This window comes from Prionailurus viverrinus, chromosome D4 (genome assembly GCF_022837055.1).
Source record: "Prionailurus viverrinus isolate Anna chromosome D4, UM_Priviv_1.0, whole genome shotgun sequence".
In the NCBI taxonomy this organism is placed as follows: Eukaryota; Metazoa; Chordata; class Mammalia; order Carnivora; family Felidae; genus Prionailurus; species Prionailurus viverrinus.
Genome location: NC_062573.1, coordinates 76,085,582 through 76,111,183, shown reverse-complemented (window position 1 = coordinate 76,111,183; position 25,602 = coordinate 76,085,582). Strand labels below are relative to the sequence as shown.

The following is a 25,602-nucleotide window of genomic DNA, read 5'->3' as shown; positions in this document are numbered from 1 at the left end:
TCAGTGATGGTAACCTTGGTTACCTGCTTGAAGTCGTGTTCGTGAGGTTTCTCCCCTGGAAGACTGCCCTCGCTCCCCTTTCTATACTGTGTTCACCGTGTACAAGCCACGCTTAAGGAGTAAGGAGTCGAGGATGGAGGATCTCCATAAATTACAGTTGACCTTTGCACAATGGGGGTTTGAACTGCACGGGTCCCCTTAGATACAAGGTTTTGTTTCCTTGATAAATACAGTCCAGTACTGTAAATGTATTTTATCTTCCTCATGATTTTCTTAGTAACATTTTCTTTCCTTAGCTTCCTTTATCGTAAGAGTACGGTATGTAATACTATAAGATACAACACACGCATTCATTGACTGTTTATGTTATTGGCAAGGCTTCCGTTCAATAGTAGGCTATTAATAGTTAAGTTTACGGGCAGTCAGAAGTCCTACTCGGATTTGGCACTGCATGCAGGGGCTGGGGGTTGGCACCCCTAAACCCTTCATTGTTCAGGGGTCAACTGTATGGAATCGTATTGAATTCTTTGGCATGGGAGATTTATGTTTAGTTTTTAAGAAGTGGCAGTACCTTTTTATCCTTGGACAAGTAATGCCCGAGAGTCTGTGTGTTTCTCATCCTCACCAACACTTGCTGTTGTCATTCTGACTTTGACCGTTCTAGTTGATGTGAAGGGGTGTCTCACTGTGGTTTCAACCTGCATTCGTGATGACTAATGATGTTGAGTAACTTTTCACGTACTTATTGCCCATTCCCGTATCTTCCTTTGTGAAATAACTCTCTGAGTCTTTTGCCCAATTTTTTGTTTGTGTTGTCTGTCTTTTTATTATTGAGTCGAGGAGTTATTTGTATATTCTGGGTAAAGTTTCTTTGTTTCACAAATGCATGACATATTTTCTCCCAGTCTGTGGTTTACCTTTTGGTTTTCTTAATGGTGTCGTTTGATGAGCTGGATTTAAGATTTTAATGAAGAGATTTGGGAACCAGCGTTGGAAGTAATGAGCCTTCACTCATTCTATATCTGATGCTGCGAATTTTTAGTTACAAAGATGTATGATATGCTGATAGGCATAAGGATTGTAACCATGCTTTCTTTTCAAGGCATCTGATAGGGCATGAAGAGAAAATTAGCAGAGGAAAGTTAGACTTCCCCATAGTAACAGCAGTTGTATTGCGGAGCGTGAAGATTCCAGATGTATTAGGTCTCTTGAGTAGCAAATGCCAGCGCATAGAAGAAGCCCATGTAAGAAGGTGGCGTTCTGTCCTTGGCCAACTTTGCATTCTTATTTTCTAAAGCATTGGCATCATAGTGGATGACACAGTGCACGAGAGGGCTGTGCTATGTGCCGCTCAAGTTAAGCCCTTGCAGACACTTGAGGAATCATGAGAAACAGTAACACAGCAGCTGCTGCCAGCTTTTCCCCAAGATTTGATGACCGACTGCACAGATTAACAAAACAAGGAGAGAAGCAAGCTCCAGACTCCTCCTCGAGAGGCAGAAAGAATTCCTCTTAGGAGAAGGGGCATCATGTGATATTAAATATTGACTCATTACATGGTTCTGGGGAGATGCTTTCAAGCTTCTTGGAATACCAGCAACAGAGAACAAGCTTTCTGAATTAGCGTTCATGTGCGAACTCACTGACCAGCCAATGCTGACATTAGCTACCTGAAATGATGCTTGGTTCTAATGCTGATCATTGTTAGCTCCTATCTTTTATTATTTGTGATAAGGTTTGATTTTGATAATAATCATAGTTCTCAAGTTGAAAAGCCTTAGTAGTCTCTAATTTACGCTAAGTAAATTCTGGCTTCTTGGTTGGTTTCTGTCAATTCTGAATTATTTAGCATACCGTTTGTAATATTTAACTTTGGAGAAAAGTATGTAGAAGATCATTATAGACTTATTCTTTGAAACCTACCCTGTTTGGAACTGAAACAAGACTTATCTTTATTTTTGTTTGTATATTGTGACTTTTGGCTAATAAGGGCTCGAATACCTTCAGTTTTCTTGGGTTCCACCTATATTCTAGAATTCTCCATTTGTATACTTACCATTGATCCTGCAAAACTCAGAAAAAATAACAACGGCTCACAGAGGAAGTGGCCATGGCTTAATGTAATGAACAGATAAAAGCTGAAGGGGTCAGAACACCCTTAAATGCAAAGAAATAAAAAATTAGGGACTTGACATTATTTAGAAGACTTAAAAATCATGGCATTCCTCAACACAATTTAAAAATTCTAAAATATGAATAAAAAGTTTATACATTAAAAACATTGTTCTGATTTTTTAAATTAAAAAATTTGTTAATTTTTTTATTTATTTATTTGAGAGAGGGAGAGTGTGCACAAGAGGGGGAGAGAGGCAGAGGGAGAGTGAGAGAGGCTCCACACTCTGACCAAAGCCTGACGTGGAGCTCGATTCCTTGAGCCTGGCATCATGACCTGAGCTGAAATCAAGAGTCAGATGCTCAACTGATTGAGTCGCTTAGACGCCTTGGTTCTTCTTTTTTTTTTAATGTATTCTTTAGGAAGAGAATATGATTTTTTTTCTCTCAGACAAAACTATCTCTGAATTTAGCCATCATCTTGTTCTAACTGCCTCTTTCCTTGCTACTTCAGGTGAACCTCTTTGTGCTGCTGTCTGTGGTGTGTGTCCTCTTAAATCTAGCTGGATTTATTCTCGGCTGCCAAGGGGCCCAGTTTGTGTCCAGCGTGCCCCGGTGTGATCTGGTAAGTAATCCTAGAGCATGGCTGTGCACCTGCATGGACCCTGGCCTGTCTGGCTTTCCAGGGGTGCCAGTGTGTGCCCAGCAGCATCCTAAAGTGAAATCTGAAGTCAGGCAGAGAAAGTGGGAAAACAAAACAAAGAACTGGCCTGCTAGTTATTTTACTCACATTGTCAACTGTTTTTTTCCAAAGCGGGGACCATCTAGCAGAACCCCAGCACCACAGTAATATGCCGCATCGTTAGTTAGTGGATGGATGGATAGGTCAGGTCTCCACAAGCAATAACTGTCTGCTCTCGTCTCAAGAGGGAAAATGGAGATTATCAGAATACAGTTCAGCAGTCCTTTATCTGAAACCTTTGGAGGCCAGGTGTGTTTCAGCATTCAGAATTTTCCAAAGATCAACGTGGTGCATACATGATTTCCTCTGTAACGCACTGTGGGACTCTGGGACAGCAGGCTTTAATCAAAACTTTTGGTTTGCAGGGCTTTTTGGATTTCAGAACTGTGGATAAGAGGTTGTGGTCCTGCACGATCTCTGAATTTTTTCCTTTAATTTTTAATGGTGGTAAAATGCATGTAGCAAAAAAATGTACCATCTTAACCATTTTTAAGAGTTAAGTTCAGGGGCGCCTGGGTGGCGCAGTCGGTTAAGCGTCCGACTTCAGCCAGGTCACGATCTCGCGGTCCGTGAGTTCGAGCCCCGTGTCGGGCTCTGGGCTGATGGCTCAGAGCCTGGAGCCTGTTTCCAATTCTGTGTGTCCCTCTCTCTCTGCCCCTCCCCCGTTCATGCTCTGTCTCTCTCTGTCCCAAAAATAAATAAACATTGAAAAAAAAAATTTTTTAAAGAAAAAAAAAAAAGAGTTAAGTTCAGTAGTTGAAGTTCATTCATATTGTTGTGCAACCAATCTCCAGGACATTTTTCTTGTTGCAAAACTGAAATTTTGTATGTATTAAACAATTCCCCTACCTTCTTGGCCCTCCCCCCACTCCACCGCACCCCTCCCCCCCGACCCTGCTTCCAGCAGCCACTCTTCTGCTTTCTGACTCTATGAATTTAACTGATCTAGGTACCTGATATAAGTGGAACCATACAGCGTGTGTCTTTTTGTGACTGGCTTACTTCACTTATTTCACTTAGCCTAATGTCTTCAACACGCCCACATGTAGCATGTGTCAGATGTCCTTTAAGGCTTGAGTAATATTCCATCGCGTGTGTATACCATATATAATTTTTTAACCACAAAAATGCTTAAGTGTCATAAAAATCGGCTTGCAAATATCTCTCTGAGAGCGTGCTTTCAATTCTTGTGGGTCTATACCCAATTGCCGGCCATCTTTGAACTTTTTTTTTTTAAGTTTTAAAATTTCTTAGAGAGAGAGAATGTGCATGCATGCAAGCAGGGAAGAGGGGCAGAGAGGGAGAGAAAGAGAATCTCAAGCGGGCTCCATGCCTGGCATGGAGCCTGATGCAGGGCTCGTCCCCACGACCCTGGGATCATGATCTGAGCCAAAAGCAAGAGTTGGCTGCTCAATGGACTGAGCCACCCAGGCACCCCCATCTTTGGACTTTTTTTTTTAAGTTTTTATTTATTTTTGAGACAGGGAGAGACAGAGCATGAGCAGGGGAGGGGCAGAGAGAGAGGGAGACACAGAATCTGAAGCAGGCTCTAGGCTCTGAGCTGTCAGCACAGAGCCCGACACAGGGCTCGAACCCATGAACCATGAGATCATCACCTGAGCCAAAGTTGGACGCTTAACTGATGGAGCCACCCAAGTGCCCCCATCTTTGGACTTTTTAAAAGGACTTCTCAGTGACAAATACCTCTGTGTGGCACAAAGCAAAAGAAACAGACTCTTGAGAAGCCGTAGTCAGTGTCACCTAATTTGGAACTTGGTTCCCAGGCAGTGTCGTCCCTTAGAAACCAGGAGGATGTAAGTGGAAGAGTGGCCGCGTGTCTCACAATGGATGTGACGGTAGAAGTCCTGGCCTTACCCAGCAGGAGAGCTCCTCAGGGACTCACCCCAAACCTGTTGCCCTTTCTTAACACCCCTTTACGAGTTTTCTGATTCGTCATTGCATTGTGTAATAACCCTAAGTTACGGGACCCCAGGCTCACAGCCGTTTCTGGTTTTCAAGGTCCCCTGCGATTCACCATCGCCCTGCCTGCTCCCTAAGGCAGCTCACGCTCCTGGTAACACTGCAAAGCCTGCCTGACATTGCCCTGCTTTCTGACCTCTAACAACGCTGTCTCCCCACCCCTCAAATTCCTTATCCCTCACTTCCCTGTTCCTTCAAATGGTATCGCTCGTTTAAAGCCCCAAAGATTATTTTGTTCAAGAAACAGTCCCTGAAGCCCCAGGGAAGATCATCTTCCAGAATGTCCTATATGTACATCTCGTAGATATTTATCCTTCTCATTTTTGGGGTCGGAGACATTTTATATACCTGCCTTCTCTGTTCCTCCAAGCTGGGATCAGCCCGAGGGCAGCGCCTGGTTCTCTCTTATTTTGGGCCCAATGGCCCCCTTCACTGCCTTCTATTCCTTCATGTACAGAGTTTCCGGAAAAAAAAAAATGTTGAACAAAACTTGGTTTTCCAATTACTAATCACACAGCAAATTAGAAGAGGCTAAGAGACCAGACACAGGCTGGAAGTGAAAAGTCGTAGTATACTGAAAGACAGTTTGGCAAAATTATAGCATCTCTTAGGTGCAAGAGACTGTGTTAGAGGCTGCTGAGAGTAGGAGGGAAAAGTCAGACCTCCTTTCTGACCTGGAAGTTTATCACGTAGCAGGAGGAACGGGATAAGCCTGGCAAACGCTGGATTAGTGTTTGGGCAGGACATGAATATGTGCCCAACTGCAAGCGGCTAGAGCGGGGCTGCCCGTCAGACTGACACACGGTGCTCAGGGCAAGCAGAGAAAGAAGGGCTTGTATCCGGGGGCAGATAGGGAAGGGCTACCTGGAGTCTAGGTGTCTGAGTTGGACCTTGCAGAATGGATAAATAAGGAGAGTGTGTAGAACCCAAGAGAAGACAGGACTCAGAGGACAGTGGGGAGATCAGCCCTGGTGGTGCTGGAAAATTGCAAGGGGTTAAGGGTATATTTAATGGACTTTTCTGAGAAATTCTGTGGTTCAGGGGCACCTGGGTGTCTTGGTTAAGCATCTGACTTCCGCTCAGGTCACGATCTCACAGTTTGTGAAGTATGAGCCCCGCATCGGGCTCTGTGCTGACGGCTCAGAGCCTGGAGCCTGCTTCGGATTCTGTGTCTCCCTCTCTCTCTGCCCCTCCCCTGCTCACGCTCTGTCTCTCTCTGTCTCTCAAAAATAAATAAATGTTAAAAAATATTTAAAAAAAAAGGAATTCTGTGGTTCTCTACCCTGAGTGCCCATTAGAGTCACCTGAGGGAACTTTTTAAAGAAAAAAAAAAAGAGATTCTATACTCAGTGATTCTCAGTCGGCCTGGAGTGGGGGCCTTGGCATCAGTATCTTCTTATGTTTTTTTTTTGTATTATTCAAAAATAAATAACTGAGAGAGAGAGAATGAAAGGGGGAGGAGCAGAGAGAGAGAGGGGATAGAGGTTCTGAAGTGGATTCTGTGCTGACAGCAGAGACCCCGATGTGGGGCTTGAGCTTATGAACCACAAGATCATGACCTGAGCAAAAGTCAGATGCCTAACCGACTGAACCACTCAGGTGCCCTGTGTGTCTTCTTATGTTTTTCAGTGTATTTTTAATTAAAGGTTTTTTTTCCCCCACCACAAAACCAACTCTGTGATTGTTTCTGATTATAAAACTAAAAATTTGGACAAGCCCTAAAAGTATAGGACAGATCTTAAAAATCATTTGAAATCACACCCTTCTGGGTTAGCACTGTTAACCACTGATGGATTTTGGGGGCACCTCTTTATGCATAAAAACACACATAATTTTCCATCAGTGGGAACATATAATTGTTGTTTTTCTTCAGGGAGGCTGTTTGACAAATGAAATCTTTTTGGGGATGGGGACACTTTCTGTCCTTCCCTCTCCACCATGTCACCCCAAATCCCTGGTAACAAACTGGGGAGTCTCCATTTGTGTTTCCATGTTATGTTATCCTACATAAATATGTAGGAAGTGGGGGCATTAATGATTTATCTTCCAAAAATGGGACATAGTGTGTCTATTTCCCTACATACTGTTTTTCTCACTTAAAGGTATATTAGATACTCCCCTCTTTTTTATTCTTTTTTTAAAGGTTAGCCCTCTATTTCCTTGTTGTCTATGATGGCTTGGGGTTTGGCCCATAAAAACAATGTTGCCACACATACCATTCTCTCCCTGGGGGCTTTTCGCTCCATGGAGGAAGCTCCCAGGTCAGAGATTGTTCCTGGTGGGGAAGGCGTATTTTTTCTTCTGTTTGTCTCATTTTTTTTTTTACAAAAATTACACAATCAGGGGCGCCTGGGTGGCTCAGCCGGTTAAGTGTCCAACTTCAGTTCAGGTCATGATCTCATGGTTGGTGAGTTTGAGTCCCGCATCAGGCTCTATATTCCTAGCTCAGAGCCTGGAGCTTGCTTGCTTCAGATTCTGTGTCTCCCTCTCTCTCTTCCCCTCCCCCCCTCAAAAATAAATAAACACTAAAAAAATTACACATTCAACCATTTGGTGACCCTGTTTTTTAAAATTGAGGTAAAACTTAAAATGAAATATACAGATCTTAAGGATGCAGTTCATTGAGTTTTGACCAGTGGATACATGCATCTTGGCGAATGTATGCACTGGTGAATACACACCACACGAGATTTAAAACATTAGTTTTGCCCGTTGTTGGACTTCACCTGAATGGGGTCAGGAATGTACCTTTCTGTGTCTGACTTATTTTGCTCAGCGTAACACTTTTGAGATTCATCCGTGATTTTGTGTTGTATCAGTCCCTTCTTTCTTTTGCACATCAGTATTTCATTATATGAAAACATCACAAGTTGTTTAATCCGTTCTCCTGTTGATGGACATTTGTGTTGTTTCCAGCTTGGGGATATTATGAACAGAGCTATTATAAACATTTTTGCATAGCTGTGGTTTTTCTTGTGACCGTTTTCTTTTCTCTCAAGTAAATAAGTGATACGGTATTGCTCGAGGCATGTGGCAAAAGTGTGTGTCACTTTATAAGAAGCTGCTAGACGGTTTCCCAAGGTGGTTGGGGAAGAAGTATTGTTTTCAGTTTAAAAAAAAAATTTTAATGTTTATTTATTGGAGACAGAGACAGAGCACGCGTGGGGGGGGGGTGCAGAGAGAGAGAGAGAGAGAGAGAGAGAGAGACAGAATCTGATGCAGGCTCCTGAGCTATCAGCGCAGACATGGGGCTCGAACTCATAAACCACAAGATCATGACCTGAGCTGAAGTCAGATGCTTAACTGACTGAACCACCCAGGTGCCCCATTTTTAATTTTTAAAAAATGTGTTTATCTATTTTGAGAGAGAGAGAGAGAGGCAGAGCTTGTGTGGGGGAGGGGCAGAGAGAGAGGAGAGAGAATCCCAAGTAGGCTCCCCGCTGTCAGTGCAGAGCCCAAGTTGTGTGTCTATCCTGTGAGATCATGACCTGAGCTGAAATCAAGAGTCGGACGCTTAACTGATTGAGCCATCCAGGTGCCCCAGGAGAATAAGTATTTTTAATTTAAAATACATGGCCGGTTTCTTCATTAAAGGGCCTCAACTTACATTTCTACTGGTGCCCCTCCGTCAGCCAACAAGTGTTTCTCTCCAAAATTTGTCAGTCTGAGGGGGCTGGTGTGGGAGCTCATGGGTTATAGTGGCTTGCAGTCCCCTCATTGCTCGAGATGGGGTCCTCATTTTTCAAAAGCTTCCCGGAAGATTCTAACAAGCAGCTGGGGTTGAGAACCACAACACTGGTGATAATGAAAAGGAGGGGAGAATCTCTCTGGTGGCATCAGGTAACACTATCAAGGTTGAAGGGTGAATATTGTTCATGTAGAGGCTTGAACAGGGTTGTTTGTGGATGGTTAAAGAGATCAAGGAGAAGTTGGAATATAGCTGCAGAAATATTGGGGGCACAGCTGGGATTGAGAAGGGAGGGGGAGGATCAGGACAGAAAGAGCAAGAAATACAAAATACACAGTTGTCTGGCATCATTTTATACAGAGCCTCAGGGTTGCTTGTGTCTGCTGGGCACAGCGATTGATATTCATTATTATTTGGATAATGATTAAACTTTCCAAAAGTCTTGTGTAAAGGGATTAACATTCACCGATCTGGAAAGCTGTTCCATCCAGACCAGCTCACCCAGGAAGTTCCAGAGAGCTCAAGTTTCCATATACACAGAAGCCTGGTTATGTGTAAATAATGCAGCCACGTGTGTGTGTGTGTGTGTGTGTGTGTGTGTGTGTGTATGTGTGTGCCCACGCACATGTGTGCAGCCCACACAGGCCTGTTTTCTCTCTTAACTTGAATGCCTTGTATCAAGAATGGACTCGAGGGGGAGGGGAGTTCTTTGCAAGATGACACCTAGTATTACCTGAGGGAGGCAGAATCCTTAGGTAGGATTTTGAGGCTTACATAAGTATAAGAAATAGAAACCACACTGCATGGTGCTGAAAAAGTGAACTTGGTTGAGCTTGGTTGGTGTTTGGGAAGAAGAGAGCCTCGTGTACATAAGCAGAATGTAGCAACTCTAATAGCTGCTTATTTGTAACTACTAAAAAGTACTGTTAGTAGTAAATCAGGGAGTTCTCAGTTGGAGACTTTGAGGGAAGCAACTCCCTGGGAGTAATACTTCCCAGCTGAATTTAGCCCAGTGTAAGGACTCTTGCTAATTATGAAGAGGGGCTAAGAGAAAGCCATTCATCCCTCAGAGGAAATAAAATCCCCCCGCCCAGACTCTGCCTAGAGAACTCCTGTCTGAACTGCCACAGTAGTTTTCCCTTGGAAGGCAAAAATTGAGTGCAGATATTAGCAGCAGGATGTACCTTCAGACATGTGAGACAGTGGAAGAAAAATTCAAACACAGACAGCCTTTTGCTTCTATGTGCGTCTGCAGGGTATGTTGTGGATCTAGGTGTGGGGACATTGTTAAGACAAGAGTCTCTGGACAAACCAGGAAAGGACAGAAACCAAGTGGAAATGAATGGATAGCGTCCATCGAGGTAACTCTAGTTACTGTAATTTTTTGTATCTGAGGCAGAATTTATATCAAAATCTGGGCATCAGTGTTTGATATAATAATGCATCCCTTTCACTGTGGTTTAAGGACAGAGAATAAAAAATGTTACAGAATCCATAGAGTTTTGGAAGAGGCAAAACTAATCTATGTGGAAAAAATCAAAACAGTGTTTGTCTGTAGGAGGATGGGGGCAGGGATTGATGGGGAAGGGCATGATAAAACTTCCTCTGGTGATTCTGTGTTCTCTATGTTGATAAGGATTTGGGATGCACAGGGGTTATGCGTTACTTAAAATTCTGCAAATGGCGTGCTTAAGATTTGTATGTACATTTTTTGTGTGTGCATGTAAATTTCACATCCAAGAAAGAGAAAACCAAACCAAAAAATAATGTGTCTATTAACGTGTGTAATCATCAGTGGACATTTTTCCCTTCGCTTCATAGTCAACATGTATTAAAAGGAACTATGTTTTCTCCTAATTTGGAAAAGTACCATGAATTTGTTACAGGAGGGTAGCTACAGGGTGAGTTTGGTTAGAAGGTAAAAATCTTAATTCAATAAGAAAGAAGACTCATATTTCCTCTTAAGTAACTAAAACACTGTAGATGTTCAGTTATTAAAGATTACTAAAGAATTTTGCAGCTAGTGATGTTGAAGCTACCTAAATAATCTAACAAGTATGAAAAAGGTATGTCTCTTCCTTTTAACCAAAATTTAACAAACAACTCTAACAGCTCAAGAGGCAGAGCAAGTTAAGTATGAATTTTGGCTCCTAAATTATGGGTCTTAATTAGCCAACATCAGGTTTTGCATATTTTTATAACTTGATTCAAGGGGAACTTAGAAATATGGCCAAAAGTTTGCCAAACATTTCACTATAAATATGAGATACTCATCTCTGATGTTATCACTTCAAATAAAGAAAGCTAGAACCTGTGACCACATTGAAGATGTCAGCTGAGCGATCTCGTTAAGTCTATGTGGTTTGGGTATACCGTTCACCAAATATACCCCGTGTTTCATATAGGCACATGATAGCTCAAATTTCCCTACCCACTTGGAGTTAGGTAGAGCCATAAGATTTGTTTTGGCAATGAAATGTGAGCTAAAGCAAGGAGTGTCATTTCCAAGAGGAAGATTTAGGCTAGAGTTATGACGACTTAGCAAGTTAAAAACACAGGGCACCCAATTAAATTTAAATGTCAAATAAACAGCTGATACATTTTTGTTTTTTGTTTTTGTCTTTTACTATAAACATTTCTCATGCAATATTTTAGGACATAATTATACTAAGCAATGATGTTGTTTATCTGGATTTGAATTTTAACTGTGTATCCGATATTTTTCCTGGCAACCCTATTTTAAGTGCCAGTGTGCATTTTATCATGTGCTCTCCACCTCTGGCATAGTGATCATTAATCTCGAGATGGTGGGTGCTCCATCAACCAAGGTCCCTAATGGAATATGATGACCAGAGCCCCCCGCTGACCTGCAGTGGGCATGTAGAATATTCAAGAAATAACCTTGTTGTTACAACAGCATACCCTAGCCTACCCTGACTGATATAGGTACTGCCTGGCATGGGACCTCACCATATCTCATTCTGCAGGATTGGTGCTCCAGGGTAGCCTGTGTATTCATTCTCAATAATCAGATTGTCGTTCTGCCTTTTCCCCTTTAAGGTGGACTTAGGCGAAGGCAAGATTTGCTTCTGTTGTGAAGAATTTCAACCAGCCAAATGCACAGACAAAGAAAATGCCTTGAAACTCTTTCCGGTTCAGCCTTGTAATGCTGTTCACCTGCTACTCAAGGTACTCAAATGGATTCGGCCCTCATCAGTAAATGGTCTATAGAGCCCCCAAGAAGGCAAAGTTACTTGAAATATTCCTACCCTGTTACCTCCCTCCAATAATTGGGCTGCTGAACGCAGATAGGAGCCAACCCTCATCAGTGACCCAGGGACAGAACTGAGTTCAGGAAAAAGCGCAGATTACTGTGTGTCTCTTAAATTACGAATGGATGGCTTTCTTTGTGTTCAAGAATTATAAGATAGCGAAAAATGTAAAGAAGCCTAAATATATACATATGTATGTATATATATTTATGTACATATATATCCATACCACACACGATGCAACTACACATATATGATGTAGCTTTTAGCAAAGCCTTTATTTTATATTTTTTAACCTTTTTTTAATGTTTATTTTTTGAGAGGGAGAGAGACAGAGTGTGAGCAGGGGAGGGGCAGAGAGAGAGGGAGATAAAGAATCCAAAACAGGCTCCAGGCTCTGTGCTCTCAGCACAGAGCCCGATGAGGGGCTCGAACTCATGAACTGTGAGATCATGACCTGAGTTGAAGTCAGATGCTTAACTGACTGAGCCACCCTGGTGCCCCGGCTTTTATTTTATATTTCAAGTAGGCCCACACACATGTGGGGTTTGAACTCACAAACCTGAGATCAAGAGTTGCATGCTGTATGAACTGAGCCCACCAGGTGCCCCGGCCTTGAGCAAAACGTTTAAACTGCATGCCCGTTTGTCCTTGTACTGATGCTCCTTTGTTGGCTTCATCGAGTCCTGCGGGCTGTTGGGTGATGTTCAGCCAGGACACATAGGCTTGGGAGAGATATCCGTTAGTAAATGCAAGAGAAATTCAAGCACCTTACCTCTTGTTTAATAGGCTGCAACTATAGTAACTGAGAGATTAAAAATAAATGATTCCAGTTGCAGAGAGGAGTTCAGAATTTCCCTTTCTTAGGGAATTGGATGAAAGTTTTGTCCTGACTTAAGCAAGGCCACTAGTCCCGTGAGTGACAAGATCAGTTGGTGAACCCTGAGGTATTAGCTTTTGGATAATCCCTCACTGACAGACAGGCTTTCTTCAGATCTTTCTTTTGGGTTTATTTTTTGTTCAAAGGAGGGATCTCTCAGCTGCCAGCTCTCTGAATTGTGTAGAGTGTGAAAATGGCCTTCTTTCTTTGGCTTCTTGGTTTTCTGGTAGCTGAGTCGCCCCCAAACTTTCCGAGCCACAACCCCTCTTGGGGAAAGCCTCGCTAAGGAGCCAGGACTGTGGCAACAGAAACTTCTGGAATTGCCTTTCCTGCTATTTTGAGACGTGTTTAGAGAAGAGATGCCCTATTTACACTCTGGCTGGCCTGCCCCCCTGCGTTGTCATAGTTAGGTGCCCAGGGCAGCCCAGCCGGTCGCTCCTGAAATAGAATCCGTGGCTACAGATTAAACAGCACGCTTTCTTGCTGGGAGGCTGCAGGAGGGGGAGGCTGGGAACTGCTATCATTGAGGACCCCACCTTCAGAACCGACACTCAGCTGCTCTCCTGGAAGGAACGTTTCCAGACCACATTCTGATGCTTGCAAAAAGAAAAATCGTAATCCTAGGGCTTTTGGGGACAGCAAGCTTCCGAGATCAGTTTTTAAAATTAACAAGTATACTTTACTGCCTGAGAGTCCTAATAATAACCAGCATTTATCTGGCACTTACCATAAGCCAAACGTCAAAGTCCTTTGCGTGGTTTTTTTCATGAGAATTGCCTTGTTGGGACATTACTATTATTATTTTTAAAAGTTTTGGTATTGCCTTCTGGTCATGAGCTTTGAAGTACTCGGTGGTGTTATTATTTCCCTGTTCTAGAAAGTTCTTTTCGCCCTGTGTGCCTTGAACGCCCTGACCACCACCGTCTGCTTGGTGGCAGCTGCCCTTCGCTACCTCCAGATATTTGCAGCCCGAAGATCCTGCATCGTAAGTCCAGACACGGGGACACCAGGACTGTGTTGCACTGAGCCTTTGTAGCAAAGGTCGTTGACTAACCAAGGTGCTGTTTCATTAGGATGAGTCCCAGATTTCTGTCGAAGAGGTGGAAGAACATGGACGGATCCCAGACCCCGATGATTTCGTGCCGCCAGTGCCCCCGCCTTCCTACTTCGCCACATTTTACTCGTGCACACCCCGGATGAACCGCAGGTAGCCTGGGTGCCCCCACCCCAGCTCTCTGTGAGGACTCATGGAGGATTGTGTTATTTTCCAGGATTTTCTATCCCCCCCACCCTGCCCTTTTGTCTGATAAACCACGCCAAACCAAAGAAAAGTCACACCTTGACCTAAGGGTACGCTTTTTCCACTTCAATTAGCTTCCCAGGAAAACTGACACCCAGTGAGATGGCTGATATAATGTGACAAGATTGACAGCTGCCGTTGCCCTGGAAACACGCGCAGGCCAAATCGATGTTCATTATAACACCATCAGCAGGTTCCCAAATCATGACATTCTTCCCAGCCATTAAAAAAAGATTAATTATTCATGACATCTCCCTAGTCTAGAAAATATAGACACCATGCTTATTTTCTTTTTCAAATTCTAGCTCAAAATTTGTCGTTTGTTTCTTAAATCTCAGGAATAACTATTTGCAGAAAGAAATGCTGCATGTGTTTTTCTGGTTGGTAGCGACTTCTAGAATTATACCTCTTTAAAGATTGACTTCATTTATTCGTTCAACAAACATTTAATCAGTCCTCAGCTGCTTCCTAGTCACCATGCTGGGTTATTGGCATTCCGAATGAGTTAGATCCACCTTCTTCCCCTCTCCATAGCTCAGAGTCTGGGTCATTATGGAGGAGTGTTGCAAGGATCATAGTAGATCTCAAGAGAGAGATTTGGGTGCACAGAGGAGGCCCACATAACCCATGATCGTGAATGGGCTGCAGAGAGCTTGAAGGCAGAGTCAGCCAGCCAGAGTTGGCTTCCTGGATGAAGTGATCTTAAGCTGAATTTAAAGGATAAGCAAACTATATTTAAGCTTCCAAAAGAAAAATCTCTGAATTCTATAAGACTGGCGTCTTTAGCTCAATATTCAGAGGCCCAGGAATTTCTACTTTTAATCCCCAAGGTACACAAAGGAGAGTTGTCAAATTTGGTGCCAGGCTTGAGGTTTTTGGAAATCCATTTTCTAATGCTCAGGGCAGCCACATGTGGCTTTGAAATAGGTCACCAGTGGGAGCCCCTACACAGATGCCATTAATGTTCTTTTCAGTGGGTTGTCTTCCTGCCGTGTCGCTCAGAGTTGTACCTAAACCCCATCTCCATGCCTTCCTCTGCTCACCCACCTGGGGGCAGGTAGGGATGGCCGCAAAGCTGGAGGGGACAGCTTCTGGGTGCACGGAGGACAGCTCTGCCTCCCTGTTGTTCAAGGGGTGGTGTGCTGGAATGTCAAAGCTTCGGGGGCTAGGATGACTTCCCTAGTCTTTTAGGAAATGAGCCAAGAATTACAGGGGCCAGAGAGACAGAGCAATAGAACACATATTCCTTGTGCACGTAGAACACATTTGCTCATACTGTAGCCCAGTTTCAGGCTGTGTGCAGTGGACATATTGGAAGGCCGTAGAAAATGCCTGTTATTTCATGGTTGGGAAGAGAAATGCCCTCTTCAGGAAGAAGAATTAATTGGCTTTCTGATATTGTGGGTGAGCCCTTGGTTGACCTACGAGGAGGCAGCAGACAGATTTAATTTCCTGCAGTGGCAGAAAGGGAAAGTGACTCATGCGGGTGTTGGAGTCCTGCTGTCCAGCAGTGCCCCTCCCCACTTCCCTTCCCCTCTCTTCCATTTCTCTTATCAGTTCCTCCATAGTAATGCTTATCAATGTGGGTATATCCACCTTTGGGTGCATCCCTGGATTTGCCCCTCTGAGTCCTGAGACTGTCCTCTCCAAATCCAGACAAGCATCTCCTCAAGAGCTTTGCCTTTCAGAACTTGCCAGAAGGAACATGGAGGGGAGTGTTAAAGTAACCCATCCCTGTGAGAAAGAAGACACTGCTGGGCCTGAAGTATATACCTGGAGGCCGAGATCATATCTCCAATGGGCAAACACCCTTATTTTCTGCAATTCTCCCAATATCAGAGGGCAGTCCACTTTCCTTACTAAAATGGCTAAATGTATTCACCTTTGCATACATATTGTATCAAAAGCATTCTTAAATTTGGCCGACTTTGCTAGATTTTTAGCTATCTACCTTATAGACACTAGCTGTTCAACTTTAACTGGTAATTTTCTTTCTTGTAAGCAGGCAGGCAAGAAGATTGATGAATGTTTTCTTTAGTATTTCCACAACCGGTTAAGAGTTTTCACACAATGGAAGCTCCCACTTCCTGTAAGATATCATGACCTCTCAGAGAAGTTTATTTATTTAACTTCTATAAATACAACCACTTCGTGCATTGGTACCTCCCTGAGAAAGGGCTTCTCAAATTCCCGTCATAAACAGAAACCTGATTGCAGTGAAGGTTTCTGTGCAAAGATGGGTTTCTGTCTCGTGACTTGATTTGTAAGGGCAGCAGGGGCTGCGTCTTCTTCTTCCGTCACCCCGGGGAGCCCCCCATCCTCGGCTGGAGCCAGGAGTCAAGAAGCAGAGCTTCTGACCTATTCCGTGACTGTGGACCTAGTTGAACCATGGTGATGTAATGTGTTACGGAAAACTTAAGATTATAGAAAGCAGAACACGGGCAATTTGTTTCTTGGTGGTAAACATAACAAGCTCATTTCCTTTCCTAATGAAGTTCAAAACCCAAACTCAAGTGGAGCCAGGCTGTGCTGGTGGGTGACTCGGTGCTCAATGCACCCTTGCCTGGCATCCACATCACTGTTCCAGGACATAGGGGAGGACCACTCTTTGGTCGTATGAGTTGCTGTATGACCCTTGCCTGAGTTCTCAAGGCCTAGTGGTCAACGTAAAACAGAATGCATTTGGCATGTTCTGTTGGGGTTTTCTGTCTACCTTCAGTAGTGAAGGCTTCCTGGAGAGTTTGGGATGAACTTGAAAGAGCCCAAACTCTGGAGTCTGTTACCAGGCTGCCCTTGGGGGATCTCTTACCACTTCTGAGCCCCAGATTCCTTCTTCAGTTGTGGTGTCACATGGCTGCTTAGCTGATTTTTAAGAGACAAAAATCTCTTTATCTGTATGGGCCCCACCACAGGCAATTAGAGCAGACTTTCTAGAGGTGAGGCCTGGGCCTTCCATAGTTTGCAAACCTCCCCGGGTGATTCTACTCCCTAGCTGGGGTCAGGAGCCACGAGGGATCAGGAGAAAACCTGCCAGGTCATAGCAGACCTGCTTCCCTCCCCAGATCCCTGTGTACCCAAAGGAGGTAAAATAGAGAAAACTATTTAATAGGTAAGGAACTTTCCTTTTCTCCTCTAGAAGCATCTTCTATCAAACAGAGGCTTTCTTGGTCATTATAGTAACCACCATAAGAAGCCATTCATTTGCAGTCAATTTAGAGAAAATGTGCCCCCTTTTCCCCTAGTTTTCCTTCTTGAAGAGTTTAAGATTTAAAATGGAGGTCGGTTTGACCTCTTGGCCCCAAGCAAGACCTCTCTTCTCTGTGAACATACAGGTAGCCACTGGGTGGGGAATATCAAACAAAAGACCACCAGAGCTAACAAACAAATTGGCAAAGCTGGGGGGAGTCACCTTCCTGGGGAGGACGCTGCAGTGAAGAAACACAAGGGGAGGCAGGCGCCTGAGTGGCTCAGTCGGTTAAGCGTCTCACTCTTGGTTTTGGCTCAGGTCATGATCTCGAGGTTTCATGGGTTCAAGCCCTACATCGAGCTGTATGCTGGCAACATGGAGCCTGCTTGGGATTCTCTCTCTCTCTCTCTCTCTCTCTCTCTGTCTCCCCTCCCCGCTCCCCCCCCCAACCGTTTGCCCCTCCCCACCCATGCTGTGTCTGTCTCTCTCAAAAATAAATAAACTTGGGGCACCTGGGTGGCGCAGTCGGTTAAGCGTCCGACTTCAGCCAGGTCACAATCTCGCGGTCCGGGAGTTCGAGCCCTGCGTCGGGCTCTGGGCTGATGGCTCAGAGCCTGGAGCCTGTTTCCGATTCTGTGTCTCCCTCTCTCTCTGCCCCTCCCCCGTTCATGCTCTGTCTCTCTCTGTCCCAAAAATAAATAAACGTTGAAAAAAAAATTTAATAAAAAAAAATAAAATAAACTTAAAAAAAAAAAAAGAAACACAGGGGGAGCTGGCTGAGGGATTTGGGAGTACAGGAAAGATTGTTCTGGAGAGGACAGAAGGAGTCCCTAGGGCTCACTGAGTGAAATGAGCCTCCTTGTTCACTGGTTGTATCGTTAGGAAAAAAGAACATCACATGTTTTTCAACTTTTTTCCTCCACCAGAGTGGGCACAGGAATAAAATGAAACAACCGTAACCCCCCAGAGCACCTTTCTGAGAAAAGCAGGCCCTGCACGCAGCTGGCCCAGAATCTGTCACCAGTCTCTTCAGGTTACGTCCCATTTTCACATTTCAAGAACAGACGTTCAACTATTGCTCCTGTCTCTTATTTTCATTCTCTAATACTCCACAGCCTGAGTACAGATGTTCTGGTCTTCCTTGTGTCTTTTAAAGAATGAGATATAATTGACCTAGAACATTCTATTAGCTTCAGGTGTACAGCATAATGATTCAATATTTGTGCATATTGTGGAGTGATCACCGTGGTAAATCACCACACATAGTAACAGGATTGTTTTTCTTGGGTTGAGAACTTTTAGGGTTTACTCTCTTAGCAACGTTCAAATATGCAATACAATAGTATTAACGGCAGTCACCCTGCTGTGTATTATATCCGTAGGACTTATTTATTTTATAACTTGAAGTTTGGTCAACAGGTACAAGAGTCTGTGTATTTTAAGCTACCATTTTACAATTTAGGTTCTTTACAACCTTCTTGCGCACGTGCGCGCGTGTGTGTGTGTGTAGTTTTTTACGAACACAGGCAGAAAATCTTGAGATTTGTTTCTTCATTTAAATTTTTTTAATGTTTATTTATTTTTGACACAGAGAGAGCAGAGCATGAGTGGACGAGGGGCAGAGAGAGAGGGAGATACAGAATCCCTGGAGGCTCCAGGCTCTGAGCTGTCAGCACAGAGCCTGACGCGGAGCTCGAACTTGTCAACTGCGATATCATGACCTGAGCCGAAGTCGGACTCTCAACTGACTGAGCCACCCAGGCGCCCCTGTTTCTTCATTTATTTGCTTTGGAGGGTCCCTCACTCACAGGACAAAAGCCACAGTGCCTGGCATGAAGCAAGTGCTCAGTCAGTGTTTGTTGACTGACTGCATTTAAGATGGGTTACTCTGTGACTCCTGAAGTACACTGCTTTGTCTTTGAGCTGTGATGTCGCTCGCTTTTCTGGAAAAATTAATTCATCCCTTCAACTATTTAACAAACAGTGAGTTTCCATGAGTGAGTTTCCATGAATCAGGCATTAGGGAAGCCCAGGCAAGAAATCTTGTCGTATCCTAATGTAAGAAATAATTGAGCTTCCCTGAGACCCTAGTTTTGTTTTTGTCTTTCATTGAGGTGACATTCTCATAACATGAGTAGAACCATTGGAAAGCGTACCATTGAGTGGCATTTGGTACAGTCACCATGTTGTGCAACCTCCACCCCCATCTGGTTCTGCAGCGATCTCATCACCTCCAGGGAGGCTGGTACCCACTGAGCAGTTATGCCCCAATCCCCTCCCCAGCCCCTGGCAGCCATTAACCTGCTTTCTGTCTTTGGGATTATCGCTTGCTTTGGATTTAAAAGGAATGATGGCAGGGGCACCTGGGTGGCTTAGTCGGTTGAGCACGTGGCTTCGGCTCAGGTCATGATCTCATGGTTCGTTAAGTTCAAGCCCCACATCAGGCTGTGTGCTGTCAGCTCTGTGCTGGAACCTGCTTCAGATTCTGTGTCTCTCTCTGTCTCCCACCCCTCCCTGACTTGCTGTGTCTCATTCTTTCTCAAAAATAAGTAAAAACATTGAAAATCATAAAAGGAATGATGGCATTGCACTTGCCTAAGAAACTCTGGGCTTTCCATCGGAGAGCAGTTTAGACTATCCCCTGCTCCAGGGCCGGGAGATGGTCATGGAGGGGTGAGGGGTCATCCACGCTGTCAGTGGATAACCCTCCATGGGCAAAGGCCACCATGCAGTTAGTTGCAGCTGCCGTCAGATGCGCAGAATTCCCGTAGAATCTGCTTCCTGATGCCAAGATGCTTTTTCTAGGATGGTCGGTCCTGATGTTATTCCACTCCCACATATCTACGGAGCGCGAATCAAAGGTGTGGAAGTGTTCTGTCCTTTGGACCCCCCGCCTCCCTATGAGGCTGTGGTGAGCCAGACGGACCAGGAGCAGGTACAGTCTATAGTTTCTCCTTGGTACCTTGACTGCTTGTAGGAGGTGCAGCATGGGGCACAGAGAACGGTGGGAGACTGGGCCCTGCACTTGCTTTGAAGTTCAGTGGAGTCCAGATGGGGGTGGGGTTGAGTATCACCAGATAACCCTCTTTTCTCCTGTGACATAGGGATCTTCATTCCACATGCCAGAAGGATCAGAAGGTGCCATGAGCCCCTTGGAGCCAATCTGCATGCCAGTGACTCAAGGTAATAAACATTATCACTGCTCAAACTCAGGGTTCAGCAGCGTAAGATACAAAATGGTGACCTATATGATACTTTATTGGGGGTCAGATACCTTGGAGCCAATGGTCCACACTGTATCCTTTGTCCAGGTGTAAAAGTACTGTCAACGATTAGGGTTGGCAAGTGGGAGATACTATGTAAACAGAAATAAAGATATCCTTAGAATTTTTTTAGGAGTGGGGTGCCTGGCTGGCTCAGTCGGTTAAATGTCCAACTTCGGCTCAGGTCACAATATCATAGTTCATGGGTTCAAGCCCTGCGTCGGGCTCTGTGCTGACAGCTCAGAGCCTGGAGCCTGCTTGGGATTCTGTGTCTCCCTCTCTCTCTGCCCCTCCCCGGCTCGCACGCTGTGTCTGGCTCCCTCTCTGTGTCTGGCTCCCTCTCTTAAAAATAAATAAACATGACAAAAAAAACTATAAGAAGAATCTTTGAGGGGTAACAAGGCTCTTCGCCCTGTGAAATGGATTATAGATTATAATTTGGCAGTCCCATGTTTTCCCATCTCAGATTTTCTTTCTCCTGTTAAAATAAGCTGGGCTCTTTTTAAAGGGAAAAAGGAGTTTTGTTGATTTCAGGATGATTTTCTGTGAGATTGCGCTGTCATTTTTAACCTAGGGTCTATGTCACGGTGCCTTCACACAGAGTGAATGCTGATTTTCAGTCCTGCCTCAAAACGCTAGAGTCAGTTTACAGCTATCCTTGTCCTTTAAGGGAACACTGTTACAGCTTTCTTTCTTTCTTTGGAGAGGTTTTAAGTGGCCCAGAAAACTGTCCACCAGCACAAAATGGCAGTGGTGATAAATAATGGATCAAGTGTAGCTATTTTCGACGGAGGTGAATTTTCAGTGGCGCCGTTTGGAACAGGTCTCTGTTCTGCTCACCTTCCATCTTCGAATAATGCAGCTGCATTCTCCCTCCTAAGCATGTTTGGGATTCTTCCACTTCTTAAAAAAAGTTGCCCAGACCACACTCAGGCTCACAAATGACGTGATTTGGTCATCCTGAGCAGAAGTCACCCGTTTCTTGAGTGGTTTTACCTATCTGCTCAGCGGCCCTGGCTCTTTCCCTTGGCCTTCAGGAGTTCCCGAGCGTGGCCTCCACTCTGGGCCGTGCAAATGCCTCGTCTTTCTGCCTTTGGTCTGCAGCCCTCACAGTCACCTTACCCGGGCAGGCATGTACTTCCACCCACGCAAGCTCACCCTGAATTCTCAGAAACGGGGAAAGCGGCCAGGAGCTTTCCCTGGAGAAGATTCTAACACTCTTAGGAAAACAAACACGCACACACACACACACACACACACACCCTGACATTTTGGAATGGCTTCTTTATTTTGCTCTGCTCTTCGACTTAAAGTTTTTTGTTTGCTTGTTTTAGGTGTGGAGGGATGGTTTGGAGAGGCGGCGGTTCCCACAGTGCTGGGAAGTAAAAACTCACTGGGCCGGGAGCCGAAGCAAATGTGGTTCACTGTATTTTCCTGCCCCTACAGGTTGGGGCTCACAGGTGTTTCCTGCCCAACATTTTGAAGGCGGCAGCTGGTGAAATAATGTGCGTTTCTTTTTTTTTTTTTTTTTTTTTTTTAAAGAATCAGGTGGGGACAGTCCTAACATACCTGGAGAAGAAAGTGGATCTGTGTCAGCGCCCGATGCAAACCAGCTGCGTCCTGCGGGAAGCCGGAGAGCCCTGCCGCAGCTGAGGGCGAGATCCAGGAGCGACCCTGTGCTCCATCATTCCGCGGAGAGAGGTGATGGCACTCCCCAAGCTACCTGCAGGGCCCCGTGCACATGTTTGCCCAAAGGTGCCTGGTGAAAGCTGGGGGTGGGGTGGGGGCAGTTTAAGAGATGTCTAGAAAGAGGTTAAGAGGTCTTGGGAAAATAAGGTATTCTGCATGCACATTAGGAAGATATATCTGCCCCATCTTTTAAGACTGGTATTGAGTTTTTCAAGTCATTGTTAGCAAAAGCATTTGGTTGCACATGACCGTGGAGTGCTACTATGTGAAGAAAACAATGCAAATCTGACTCTGATTTCTGGGTGCTCACAGTCCTGTGGAAATAAACCTTCTCTCTGAAGGAAAAAGTTAAAGGGCTGTATTTTTTTACCCTCTCTCTTTTGATTTATCTTTTTTTTTTTTTTTAACTGTGTATGAGTACTTGAGTTATTTAAATCTGGCTTGTTTTGAGAACTTTAGACAGAGTGAGACTCACTCCAGTTTTCTCCCTCTCCATTTTGAGTTTGTGTATAGATGTTATTTGAATAATTTTAAATCAAAAAAATTTTTTTAATTAAAAATTTTTAAGTAAAGTTTTTTTTTTTTAAGTTTTTTTTAAGTTTTTTTTTAAGTAAAGTTTATTTATTTTTGAGAGAGTGCATGCAAATGTGTGCACGTGGGCAGAGGAGGAGCAGAGAGAGGGAGGCAGAGAGTCTAAAGTGGGCTCCACACTGACCGCAGAGGGCCCGATGTGGGGCTCGAACCCATGAACTGAGAGATCATGACCTGAGCCGAGGTCAGATGCTCAACCAACTGAGCCACCCAGGCACCCCCCAAATTTAAAAATTTTTAAAATTTAAAGAACATTGAGTCCCTTTTCTGGATACGTGAATACCTGAATACGTGAATACCAAATAGCTCTTCATTGTGGAAAATCGTAAAAAATAAAGGAAATAAAGGAAGACAATGAAACTGTAAGGCCACCAGTACAGCCTTCTTTCGGTGACCTGTTCTAACAAGTAGCCTCCGCTCTCCTGAAGCTCGATGCAAATACGACTTTGCAAACGCTCTCCCCCTGCTCTCTCTGGGGCCCCGTGTTGTCCTCCCCCCACTTGTAGTGTTGGTTCTGTCCCTCTGACAGCCTGTGTTGTTTGCCACAGCTCTGGACTGACCTTGTGGGCGCCAGAGGGAACATTCCTCTTGTCTTCTGCGCTGGAGGAGTCCCACCGCCTGGGACTGAGCACCTCTGCAAGCCCACAGGCCAGCAGCCTGGCCCCTCAGCTCCCCAAGCCCATTTCACAGAGGGTCTCCACCCTACCTGGCAAGTTGAGGACTCGAGCTGGCCACCTGCCTGCTTCCACGGGAACTTGGCTGTCTGAACAGCTTAGTGAGATCCTTCCAGAGCCCCTCCCCCATTCTGCAGTGCTGCGGGGGCAAGGATGACACATGTTTACCTGTTGGAGCCCTCAATTGTAGAAGGGACCAGATTGCCCTCCAGTGACAGTATGCAGTCCCTGACCATCCTCACACATGAGTGTCTGTAGGGAGCATTTCCGAAAACCTCCCCATGCACATGGCAGCCTGGAGGATGCCACTAACCCCTGTTTAGAGCTCCCCATGTCTACTTTTCTCCAGAGGAAAAGGAGTGCTCCCCTTCCTCCTCCTGTTCTCCCACCCTCCGCCTCCTTTCTTCCTCGAATATCAAATTCCCGCTTGTCAGGCCTTCACAGACTCAATTCTCCAGTGTCGTGTATGCTGAGGGCTGCTGGCTGGCTGATGAAAACGTGGAGACCAGGTCTGAGTTTCACTTCACCCACTTGATGGTGCAGTAATGTTCTGCTGGTCCTGAAACCCTTCTGATGTAGGTAGCTGTGGAAATTAGGGCCTGTGGTGGATTTCCCAGGCCACGTGTTGACTTCGAGAATGACATGTGATTTTTCTGCACCTAGATTTTTCTCTCCTTAATAGTCAGCCATAGAGCTACCTCCCAGCCATGGTGTGAGCATCCATAAGTCAGCACCATGCCCTGAGGATGTTTAGGGCAAAGGTACAGTCACAGGGAGCAGAGCACTCCATTCATCCCACAGTCTTGTCTCTCCTCAGTCTAAGTGCCACCTTCACCTTCCCCCCCGCCCCTTGGAACATTCTTTCATCAGGCCGGCCATCTCTTTTCCTGTTTCCTGCTCGCCACCCGTCCCCACTTACCGGTCATTACTCCATGGAACCGTTGCTCTGTTGCAGTTTGCATTCTGGATGCTCTTCTCTATCATCTGTCTTCAGCTTGGTGGTTGTGTTTTATGTGGCACAATAAAATGCTTCGGGGACATGTCCTTTTGGAACTTCAGGGAATAAGTTTGTGTCGTCGTCGTTGTTGTTTTCCTTTTCCCTCTGCAAGACGAAAAGCAAGACGTGCATGGTCATTGGCATTTGCAACATGCTTTCCACGCCAAGTTTAGCGGCCCCCACTGTCTCCGTCCAGGCGTGCGTTCACGGGGGCATGGCCAACGGGCACGTATTGTCTGTCTCTGCCCACAGCTGCCCCGGTGCTCAGCTGTGAAGCTGCCACGCAGACAGAGGGAAGACCGCAGCTGGCCACGGTGACCTTGAGGAGAGGTCTGAGATGCAGAGCCTCGCGATGCCGGCCTCGGTCCCTGATAGATTACAAGTCCTACATGGACACCAAGCTGCTGGTGGCCAGGTTCCTGGAGCAGTCCTCCTGCAGTATGACCCCGGACATCCATGAGCTCGTCGAGAACATTAAATCTGTTCTGAAGTCTGACGAGGAGCACATGGAGGAGGCCATCACGAGTGCCAGCTTCCTCGAACAGGTAGTTTTATTACTCATCTCGGGCGCGAGTCGGAGAACTTGTGTCCATGGCAGCTGAGGCAGCTTCTCTGATTTCCAGTCCAAGGCACATAAGTTCCTGGTCACGTATCAAGGGAATTGGGATTCTTAGGGGGTCTGGGGAGGGGGAGAGAAGAAGCTGAAGCACTTTCTTTTCAGGTATGATGACTTTTCCACAGGCTCTTTGGCCCAGGGAGAGAAAGTGATTTTCCTAGGACGTGGAAGGACTCCTGGGAAAAGAAAGAGGTGCGGCTCAGGCAGAAAAGCAAGGAGTCTGGGCATTGATTGATAGGGCATGGTTTCTCAGCCCTGTGACAATGATGGACATCCCTGAATTTTAAAATTGACAGCGTTCTGGGAGCTGTTGATATTCCCACGAAGTATTGGCAAGATATCTAAACCAATAGGACTTAAAGGAATAAATGCCTTTTCGTCTGCATAGATTAAAAACCACAAGGCAGTTCCCTAATCTGAAGTCACCCAGTGGAAAGATAACATTGGGCATGTAATATAATCCATTTGGGGTGCCCGTTTTCTCATTTTTACCTATTTTATTTGATTATTTAATGTGTATTTATTTATTTTGAGAGAGAGAGAGAGACAGAGAGAATCTCAAGCAGGCTCTGCACTATCAGCACAGAGCCCGATGTGGGGCTCAGACTCAT

General features: G+C 45.0%; 1 protein-coding gene across 2 annotated transcripts in view; it reads left to right on the top strand.

The window, feature by feature from the left end:
• Positions 1 to 25,602, top strand: part of ENTREP1 (endosomal transmembrane epsin interactor 1) — a 68,004-nt gene that overhangs the window by 39,221 nt on the left and 3,181 nt on the right. For both annotated transcript variants that reach the window (XM_047831136.1, XM_047831135.1), the window contains 8 exons: positions 2,627 to 2,737; positions 11,583 to 11,711; positions 13,552 to 13,659; positions 13,748 to 13,881; positions 19,967 to 20,096; positions 20,266 to 20,344; positions 21,967 to 22,125; positions 24,628 to 24,920. In XM_047831136.1, the coding sequence (XP_047687092.1) occupies positions 2,627 to 2,737; positions 11,583 to 11,711; positions 13,552 to 13,659; positions 13,748 to 13,881; positions 19,967 to 20,096; positions 20,266 to 20,344; positions 21,967 to 22,125; positions 24,628 to 24,920 (1,143 nt within the window). The remainder of the gene's footprint in view (positions 1 to 2,626; positions 2,738 to 11,582; positions 11,712 to 13,551; positions 13,660 to 13,747; positions 13,882 to 19,966; positions 20,097 to 20,265; positions 20,345 to 21,966; positions 22,126 to 24,627; positions 24,921 to 25,602) is intronic.